The sequence below is a fragment of the Jatropha curcas genome, chromosome 11 (assembly GCF_041381405.1).
Source record: "Jatropha curcas cultivar XTBG-Jc1 chromosome 11, XTBG_Jcur_1.0, whole genome shotgun sequence".
Lineage (NCBI taxonomy): Eukaryota > Viridiplantae > Streptophyta > Magnoliopsida > Malpighiales > Euphorbiaceae > Jatropha > Jatropha curcas.
The window spans coordinates 25,877,262-25,888,095 of record NC_143161.1 but is presented as its reverse complement, the minus strand read 5'-3'; the positions used below and the strand labels follow the sequence as shown (position 1 = coordinate 25,888,095).

Genomic DNA, 10,834 nt, shown 5'->3' with positions numbered 1-10,834 from the left:
AAATGAAATATTATATTAATTAAATTTTTCTTCCTTATAACGTTTCGATGGATATTTTTTAAAAAAAGTCCCATAAATAATTCACTAGACATGCTCTGTGTTAGAACTCATTACATGTTATTTTAGCCCCGAAATAAAATCCTGGGTTCCTGGCTCCGTTACTAAATATCACTTATGACATTAGAATCTCGCATGAAATGACAACCACGTATTGTGGGTCCCAACATTAAATGTAATACTCTCTTATGTCATGTTTGGTTAATACAATTGTTAAAATAGGAATATCGGTCATTCCTATTTAAGCGAACGCAAGGGATGGGTGCGACAGAATAACTGACAGCAAAAAGAGAGAGAAATGGGAAAGAGCAAGGTTCTAATAGTTGGGGCTACCGGGTACATCGGCCAGAGGATTGTGAAAGCAAGCTTAGCCCAAGGACACATAACCTATGTTCTTCAACGCCCTGAGTTAGGGCTTGACATTGAGAAGCTGCAAAAGCTGTTGTCGTTTAAAAGACAAGGAGCTTACATAGTTGAAGGCTCCTTTTCTGATCATCAAAGTCTAGTGCAAGCTGTGAAGAAGGTTGATGTTGTCATTTGCACCGTTTCAGGTGGCAATTCTCAGAACCGTAATCTTTTGTTGCAGCTCAAACTTGTTGAGGCCATAAAAGAAGCAGGAAACATCAAGGTATGTTTGTCGTTTTTGATTTTTTTTTTTTATTCCACCTTCATATTGAGTTGTTTCAATAAGAAAAAAAATTGAATTTAGTTGATATTGTACTTTTATATGTAGAGGATTGAATCCTGAAATCAGAAAACTTTTAATTAATTAATTAATTTTAATTAGTATATTTAAATTAAACTTTTGAACTAAAACTTAATTATGATAAAGGTTGCCTTGAATTTTCTCACTAATTGCGTCTAGATTCTTCTTTTCTAGTAGCATAGCTCAGAAAGTTTGAATTTGTTTTTTGTTTTTCAATATTGGATAGCATTAATAAATGTCATGACCGTTGAATTAAGTAATTGCGTGAAGGGAATAGCAGAATTTTAATTTATTTTGAAATAGTTTAAATTTATTGAGATCCAATTTTTACTTTACTTTTTAATTAAATTTTAAAAAATACTTTTAAAATGTACTTAACAAAAATACAAACACAATTTTAAATTTATTAGACCCATTTTTTTTTTTGAGAATATTAGACAATTTTTACTTTGCTTTTTCTCTTTAAATTAAATTTTAAAATAAAATTTTATAATTTAATTAACAGAATAAAAAAATATATTTAAAATGAAAAATGAGTGTTCATCTTAAAAATACCTACAAAGAAAAATAAATTAAATTCTAATAAAATGTTAAATAAAACATTTACAAAACTCATCGTTTTATGAAGGGAACAATCCTAATGCATGCTTAACAAATAACTTATTATGATTAAAAGTTGAGTCATTGAATTAAATACGATTCTTCTGTTTCAAATTATCAATATTTCTAATGAGGAATTGAGAAGTTCAATCAGTATACTGTATCTATGCTCTATGATTCTATATATAAAAGTGAGATGCCGGAGAACATTACGATTTTCAAAAATGTCTCTATTAAATTTATAGATTGACAATAGTATCATTAAATATTTTAATTTGATTGGTTGAAAAAGTAAAGATAATTTAATTTTGATTGTTAATATTTATTTTCTATTTAAATCTAAATTTTATTCTATAAAACAAGAAATTATATTATACATTATATAAGATATATATTTAATATGGTAATATTATTCGGTTCCAGTTTTCATATAAATTGAACCGGTGATTTTGAAATCAAAAGATCATATAATATAATATTAAATAAGATATATAATGTATATATTAAATAAGGTAATATAATATAATATGGTAATATATACGTATTATCTGGTAATACAATATATGCATATTATATAGTAATATAATATAATATGGTAATAGTATTTGATGGATACTAAATAAGGTATATATTAAATATGGTAAGAATGTAATTATATGCTCGTGAACTTTATCAAAAAGTAAAAAGAAAAAATATTAAAATTTTAAATAATGCTCTAAAATAATGATTAATATATTAATTATTATAATAATAATAATAACTATTTATCTATAATATATAATATCTAAATTTAAAATGTAATAAGACAAGTCAAGCTAATCTTGACTTTGAGAAAATTTGTTATTTTTATTTTATTATTTCATAAAATATTTTTCTATTTTGTAAATGCTTTTAGAGTTTTAATAATATATATTATTTATAACATTATAATTTATAATAAAAAAATTATATATATACATTAATTACATTTATTTGCAATGAGTAAAAATCAATGAGTATAAATAATTTACGATGTAAGTTTAAAAAAATAATAATTTTTACTAGTACGAACAAAAAAACAAACGCAACTCAATTTTTGACTCCTAAGATGAAAAGTGAGAAATAGAGAACTCGGAAGAGAGCTTTACGATTTAGAGAATAAGATTTTTACTCTTTGATATAATCGATTGGGTTTAATTGAGGAATAAAGCTCAATTTTTCCCATGAATTTTAAAGCAGTATTTAATTTAAATTATCTTGTTATACATTTTATCCCTTGAGCTTGTAATAAAAGAACAAAAAAAAAAAAAATCCAATTTTTTATAAAAAAATAAATATTTTAAATTATAATTAAAAATATTAAATATTTGATTTAAATTAAATATAATTATAAATAATTAAAAAATAATAAATATTTTCAACCAAATATCCAATATAATTAAATATTTTTCTAATCCTATAATTTTTTTTTGAATCAAATGTTTTATTTAATTATTTTTAAAATTAAAGACAAAACATTGCAATTTTTTATAATTATTATTATATATTTTTAAATAATTTTTTCTTTGCTAATTTAAAACTTTTTAAATAACTTTTATTATTTAAAGTAAAGGCGGATGTTTTGTACTTTTGATGATAATTAATTGGTTGGGTAAATTGCATATTGCTTCCAAATTCCCAAAGCAAATTGAGTTTTATTTAATCTAATTAATTGTGGATCTTCTTCAATATAGATGGAATACAAATACTATTGTCTTTTACCTTGAAAGGAATATACAAACATATATTAGAATTATTATACAAATGAAACCGTTGATTTCATGTAAGATATTTACATGGACCGACAAGCCAAAAGTAGATATTTACATGTAAGATATAGATAAAGTTTTTTAAATTACATTCCAAGATTGCATATATCACTCGATTGAGGCTATGTTCGATAAGAGTTGGAGTAGTGTTTAGTATTTTGATTAGGTTAAAATATTATTTTAATTAATTATTGTATTTGATAACGTCACATTTATTTTAAACCAGATACATTGAAGAGGTCCAAATATAAATAAATTTCAAATGTTATCATTTTAAATTATGATGAAGGTAAAATCTGAAAGAAAAGAATACATTTTTACTAAATTATACTTTTGCAGCGTTTTTTGCCTTCAGAGTTTGGTACTGATCCATCGCGTATGGGACATGCACTCGAACCTGGAAATGTGACATTTGATCAAAAAATGGAAGTGAGAAGGGCAATAGAAAATGCTAAGATACCCTTCACTTATGTCTCTGCAAATTGTTATGCCGGTTACTTTGTTGGCAACCTCTCACAACTTGGGACACTCTCTCCTCCAAGAAATAAAGTGTTCCTCTATGGGGATGGCAATGTCAAGGGTAAGTTCAAGAATATATTTATTTTTTTGAGTAGAAAAGAAAAATAACTTTAAAAGCAAAAGTTAATAAAATAAAATATTTGTTTATTATTCAACGACTTTTTAATTAGGTTTTAGCGTTTTAATTAGTTAAAAATGTGAAACACTATTTTTTATAGTGTGTCATAATATACCGATTGAATTATCTTTTAGAGGTTAATATATCGTTTTATAAAAGTTTAACTCCTATAATTAATGTTTAGCTTCTAATTTTTTACAAAAAGATACTCAAACAGCTAAAGTTATTCAAACACCTAAATGCTATTAAAAATAGCCAATAATTACCGAAACAATCGATCATATGCTTTATTTATTTTTAATCATTTATTTTCCCTTATAGCTGTTTACATGGAAGAAGATGACATTGCCACATACACAATTAAAACAATAGATGATCCTCGAACTTTGAACAAAACATTGTACCTCCGGCCACCGGAAAACATTCTCTCGCAAAGGCAACTAGTTGAGATGTGGGAAAATCTCAGTGGCAAAAGCCTAGAAAAGATAAGTATTTCTGCAGAAGAATTCTTAGACTCCATGAAAGGTACAACATTAAGATTGGCTAAAGAACAGTTCCGTCCTTGAATATGTATATAATATTTTTACATATATTATTTGGTTTTCAATTGCAGATGCGGATTATGAAGCCAAAGTAGGAATTGGGCACTTCTATCACTTTTTTTACGAGGGTTGTTTGGCAAACTTTGAAATAGGAAAAGATGGAGAAGAAGCTTCAAATCTTTATCCAGAAGTGAAGTATACTCGCATGGATGAGTATTTAAAGATTTATCTTTAATAATGATCAGTCATTTTGGCAAAGGGCAAGTCATATCCTTATTTTTGCATGGACGAGAATTTAAAGGTGTATCTTTAATCATAATAAGTCATTTTGACGAATAATATGTCATGTTCCTATATAGTATTCGTTATCTTCAAAAAAAAAAACAAAAAAAAAGATGTATGGATGGCTTTTGTTTCTCTGATTTATAAGTGTTTAAATGCATAAATTTATTCATATACTTTGACCCAACATATAAATTCACTTCATAACTTAGTTACTTTAATTTTGTGGCATCTTTAAATTTTTATTTTGACCTAACAAATACTTCATTTTATAAAATTATACATATTAAATATTTCAATTTTCAAATTTATTTTGTTTAATATTTCAACTTGCAAAATTAGATTAATTAAATACTCTTAAAAAGTTGAAATTTATAAAAATTATTGCTTCAAAAGTCACGCTAACTACATATCAAGTGGATAATTTGCAGATAAAAGTAAAAACCTTAAAAATTATTCTCCTCCCTACCTTTAGCTTCGCCCACCCCAGAATCAATATCTTCGGTATTCTCATCTTCAGATTGATCAAGTAACACTTGAACATCCTCATCACTAGAAGAACCCATGACCCAAGACCAACAAAAAGAGAAAGAAGAAAACAAATACAGAAATATAAAAACTTATTTGGATAAGTTAGAGCGAGAGAGAGAGATGCTCTAACAATCAAGAAATGAGGAATGAAGCAAATGAAATAAGGAAATGGCCTTATATAGGCGGGACGAGGTATTGACGAGTTACCACATTAAATGAAACAACTCTTAAAGTATCCCTCGATTGACGAACCAACGCTTTGTTATGTCCAAAATGAAGATGTCCTTCTCTAGCACCTTGCAAAAGACACAATATATAAAATAAAACCTTGCTAAAAAAAGATGAATGATGATGCTGATGATAATAAATAATAATCACTACATATGGACATAAAATTATCAAATAACTAATGGAGAGACTACTAATAATATACAATAATAAAATATACAAAATAATAATATAAAAAGATATTAAACTCTTAAATAAACTCTAACTAGCAGATAATATATGATTCTTATAATTCTTATCTTAACACAATTATCTTTATTCCAATATATATATTTCAAATTTACTCCAGAGGGGGGAATTACTCACTATTCAAGTTCTGAGAGTTCAACACATATCAAAGTTAAGTTCAGTGTTTTTTTTATTAGATACAGAGCACCTGTACTAGCAGTATTTATCTTCATACACAGTATTTGGTCTATGAGAAGTGTATTAGTCATTCTAGACTTCATCCAAAGAGTGACTTGCAGTATTTGTACTCTGTTTTTTTATCTCGAACTCAATAGAAATCAGTTTCCTTTCTTCCAACACAAACAGCTTAGTTTATCAAACTTCAAAGTTCTACTAACAAAGACCTTTTCAACTTTAACATCATAAACTTTGGATTTCTAGATTGCAAAGGAAAAAAGGCTTAAAGCAATGGAAGGATTAACATATTTTTAATTTACAGTTTTCAGTCAGTTTATAGGTAAAAAATAGCAATGCTTGAGAAATTGCAGCTGAGAATCAGAAATTCACTTTCTATGAAGTCGTGGGAGATACCGGACTAAAAAATAATCCTTGGAGGGTAATATTGTCTCCACATAAAATGAACGGATAAGGTAATTACTCTTACTGTGAAAGCACTGAAGGGTTAGATAGAAGTAAATCCAAAGGATGTCAAAAAAAGTTTAGTAAACAACAGCGATGAGCCGACTAATTTTGTCGAACTTTAGGGACTAAATAATAACTTTCCCAAAATACTCTCGGAAAAATTCTGGATGATAGGTTTTGGCACGCAAATGAAATCAGCCCAGTAGCCGTCAGATTAAATGATCGATGCAGATTTAACGGTGAATGATGGATACTTACTATTGCGTATGTACGCAGCGAATCATCGCCTTTATTCTTGCTCTCCTCAACTCCGCCTCATATGTTAATGTTAGTCGCTCCATACGGTACATGCGATAGATCCTGAAATTGGAGAGGCAGAGGGAAAGATAGAGAGAGAATGACCCGAGGAAAGCAGAAGATCGAAGCCCAAAGGAAAAATGCAGAGAGGAATCAGAAGGCAAAGGGCTCTCAGCTTGAAGCCAGAGCTGTCGCTCTCAAAGTCAGCTGCCCCATCTGCAAGGTTTTTTTTTTTTTTTTTTTTTTTTTTTTTTTACTGCTTTGTATGATCTAGCTCTTTCAGATTATTTACTTGTTTTTTGTTTGTGGGGTTTGTTTATTTTGTCGGAATTTTACATAATTCTGGGCTTTTAATTACTCGATCGAAAATTGCATTCCTTTGGCATGACATTGAATTGGGTTTGACTTCATTAATTAAAAAAATTTAACCTATTTATTTGCAATTAAATATCAACAGAAAAAACAGAAAAAATTGAGGGGAGATATGGTGCTTTGGTTATTAGATTATCTGGGTTGTTGAAGTTGTGTTGTTTAGTGCTGTAATAATTCTTCTTGGTGGGTTTTGATTTGTGGAAGGCATTTGTTGGGCAACATTAGACTGAAAAGAGAGAGTCTTTCTTGGCTACATGATTGGACAAGATGCTGTATGTTTATGATGTGTGTTTCTAGTAGATTTTTTTTTAAAGAACAACCAGCGGCTTAGCTATTGAGGACTGAATTTAGATCAGCGAGCTACTGTCTGTTGTTAAAAGCATTTATATGGCTTACTGCTTACCTAGGTGCTAGGATGGTGTGACGTGCGAGTCAGAAGCTTAATGCCTTGCTTGGATGTAGGTGAGATGATGTCAATAAGGCATTGGCTAGGCAAGTGCCTTATTTTAGGGTCCAACTGTTTAAGGTTACTGCTTATTTAACAGCTAGTTTTCTTTTACCAAATTCTGTGATTTATATCTGCGTCATTAAAGATGGCTGAAAAAAAATATTAAAATTAATAATGAAAAAACTCAGCTCACAGCAGACATATTTCGCAAGTTAAATGAGGCGCTAGTTTCAGAAAGTATTTTGCATACCAAAAAATTAATCAAGCCTGTAGTTGTTTTTTCCAGCTTGAAATCAATAGTTTCATTGAAAATATTAGGTTGATACCACTGTATGTGCATTGTAATGAACAAAAGAGTTCCTTAATATGTGAGTATATTAAAGAATGAAAAGAATTAAAAAATGAATTTTTCAAAGGATCAGAGAGGAAGAGAATCAAAGAGCATCTAGTGCCGTCTCTTTGATGGGGAATCTTTTTTTTATTTATTATTATTTGGCTCTCTCCTTTGTGGTTTTGATTATTTGCTTAATTAAATAAACATTGAGAGAGCAAGTAGAAATGTATAATGCCTTTTTTGTGCTACATTTATTTTTGGGTGAAGTGGAGGCACCTGTTGCATATTTTATTCTAAAAAAAGTGGAACGATTCTTTTTTTTTTTTTAATATATTCTTCGTGAGAATAGTGGAGGGATACTAGAATCAACTTTCTAGATTTGTAATTATGAAATGAAGTTTACTGAAACCTGATCTTTTGCATTATTTATTTAATGTTTTATTGCCTTGGTGTACTTTATATGCTTAGGGAAAATATTTATTATTGGAGAGAAACTGCTAAATTCAGTCGGAAACTAAGAAAGAGGTTATAGCTTGAAATGCTTGACTTGCTTGTACACTGCTGTGTCTTAGAGTCCAGGTGAGCAACAACCTGTGTTACTAGAGTTATGATACCCAACCAAATTTAAATGAAGTGCTGGGTAGAGGAAGGGTACTGTAGGTTAGTTTGGAGGCAACAGTTAAAATTTTCTTTAATTAGTAGGCTGAAACAACTGTGTTCCCATTTACAGTCAAATGGTTGCAGCAAGCGGGTTTCACCTCAGTTTATGCTTTTGGCACATTTGGTAAATTTTCAGAAAGAGCATTATGAAACCAAATTTGTGCAGTTGGAATGGTTAACAGACAAGAGGATAGAGTTGATTCTATATTATTAGGACTTGGAAAGGGCAGAATAAGCTGATAGTGTCATAGTTCCTAGAATCCACTGGAAGAAGATGTACAGGCTGTGGTTTACCACTACAATGAACAGTTGATGTTCTTTCATGAGTATCGGCTTGATGTTATTGCACTCAAGGCTGTGTTAACCAAATTTTAGTGAAGTGGAATTGCTTTCTGTACACGGTTGTGCAATATATATCTTTAAACTCTGCCTGTTCTTCAACTGAAAATAACAACGTAACTAAAATAACTAGGGTATAAATTGAATATAATCTCTTGTATGTAAAAATCACATGAGCTATTATTTTAGCAGAGTGAAACTCTTGTGTTTTAAAATGTAATTTAACTAGATTTAAGTAATTATATCTAAAACTATATAGTTAGTAGTCATTTCAAATTTATAACATTTATTCTCATCCTTCACCGAATATCTATTTATCAAATCTACCCTACTAAGGAAAATCAGTTTGTTATGGACACCAGAAGTAAAATCATGTACTTTTTCTTTTCTCCCTTTAAAAATTTCACCTATTCGAACAATGTCCAAATTTTTTTCTGATGATAATCATGCTTGGCTAGAAAATCCAATTTTATAAATGGTAGCATCCTTGACAAAGCAAAGTAGCATAGTACGAGAGATAAAAGCTTGATTTACACCATATGGAAAATGATTTATGCAAAAGTAAATCATTCTACTTCAGAAGTACTCAGTCTAATAGTATTGTTCTTGCTTTATTTTTCATTTTACAACCTGACATGTGTGCATGCACTAAATTGGCTAGCTTGTTGGTGGATTTTTGTCACAAGGACGAGTACTTATGTCAGCTATCATTGTGCTTAAACAATACTTGTGTTGATTTGAAAATTCATTATCATCATGGTCAAGGGAGACCGTTTGAGTCAGATCTGAGAAAAAGTAATTTCATTCTTCAGCCATTCATGAGAATATTGGTTGCATAGTTTGCATTCTTCTCATATTGCTTCATTACAAAATGATTTTTTTTTTCTGTTTTAGTTGTAATTGCTCCTTGTTTTCTGATCTTTTTCCTTTTTTTGTAAAATCATCATACATCGGTGAACAGTTAATTGTTGTAAGAGGGAGGGGAGCTACTCTGCTCCAACAGCAAGGCTAAACTTGCGCAATGGGGGAGATAATCCTCCATTGGTTGAGTCCAAAACCCCTGCCACTCATGCCTGATGGTGTGAGTAGTTTTACCAATAGGACAAATCCCTATAATGATACAAATTTTCCCTTTGTTTTTGAAGTATGCTGAAACTATAAATTTTGACTTTCAGGCACAGCTAGCAAATCATAATCAACTTGGAGACCACTATTCCTCCAAACATCCAAAAGAAAAGCCTCCTGCTGAATCAAGTTGATTTGTTTTTCCCTTGTAAAAAGAGCAAAATTAGAAATGAATAATAATTAAAAGGAGGAGAAGAAGCTTTCTGTGTGTGCTTAGAACGGTTAATGTATTTTAACTAGTGCATGTGACTATTTCATTATCTGAACCAATGTAATCGGTGTATGCCTTTTATGGCTTGGCTTTTTCTAATATAGGCTTTTGCATAGTTTTGCCTGTCCAGGATTCCACTAGAAACTAGCTGATGTGCCATTAGTGGGTTGCACATATTGCCACGTCATTATATCAAAAAAGGCTTAATGATTAAAAGAAATTTAAATTTTGGTTTTTTTTTTTCAATTTTGGTTAATATTTTTAATTTTGTTCGTTAGTGGCCCCCATGTCAAAAAAATTTGGGAATATTTTTCAATAAAATAAGAATGTAAGTAATAAAATTAAATTGGCTCTAATAAAATATAATTTTACTTTTGAAGATGATCCAATTTTTGAATTAAGCTAATAATTTTAAATTTTAAGAATTAAAAATTTAGGGCAAATATGTAGTTGTATTGTACAAAAATAAATATACTTATTTATAAATTTTAAGAATGAAAATTATTAATTTTCAAACAATGAAAATAAGCATATTGTTTGCTTCAAGGGGGAAACGAAACTGCGTACCATTAATAAATAATATATAATGTCCACACACACACACACACACACGCACGGCATGTGTGAGAGCTAACCGTAAACTTCCTTCACACACACACACACACACACACACACACACACACACACACACACACACACACACACACATTGCATGTGTGAGAGCTAACCGTAAACTTCCTTCCTGTCACAGACGTACGCCCTTTATTCATTTATAGCTTCCATCTTATTTCCTTTTGTACTCCTAAAC

At 29.5% G+C, this 10,834-nt stretch overlaps 1 protein-coding gene and 1 long non-coding RNA gene across 2 annotated transcripts; both read left to right on the top strand.

Annotated features, from left to right (window-relative positions):
* Positions 1-311: 311 nt before the first annotated feature.
* On the top strand, positions 312-4,783 carry LOC105632658 (isoflavone reductase homolog). Its single transcript, XM_012215097.4, has 4 exons — positions 312-685; positions 3,490-3,730; positions 4,109-4,312; positions 4,401-4,783. The coding sequence occupies exons 1-4, from the start codon at positions 356-358 to the stop codon at positions 4,562-4,564; spliced, it is 939 nt and encodes a 312-aa protein (XP_012070487.1). The 5' UTR covers positions 312-355; the 3' UTR covers positions 4,565-4,783.
* A 1,657-nt stretch (positions 4,784-6,440) lies between these two features.
* LOC105632659 (uncharacterized) lies at positions 6,441-10,149 on the top strand. The gene is made up of 3 exons (XR_016318965.1): positions 6,441-6,760; positions 9,652-9,771; positions 9,866-10,149. It is a non-coding gene; the product is annotated as an uncharacterized LOC105632659 (long non-coding RNA).
* Positions 10,150-10,834: the final 685 nt, after the last annotated feature.

Bases quoted from the DNA above. Each gene is read 5' to 3' on its own strand.
- LOC105632658 (XM_012215097.4), top strand. From the start codon at position 356: ATGGGAAAGAGCAAGGTTCTAATAGTTGGGGCTACCGGGTACATCGGC. The intron at 686-3,489 runs GTATGTTTGTCG...ATACTTTTGCAG, and splicing joins AAGAAGCAGGAAACATCAAG to CGTTTTTTGCCTTCAGAGTT. The intron at 4,313-4,400 runs GTACAACATTAA...TTTCAATTGCAG, and splicing joins ATTCTTAGACTCCATGAAAG to ATGCGGATTATGAAGCCAAA.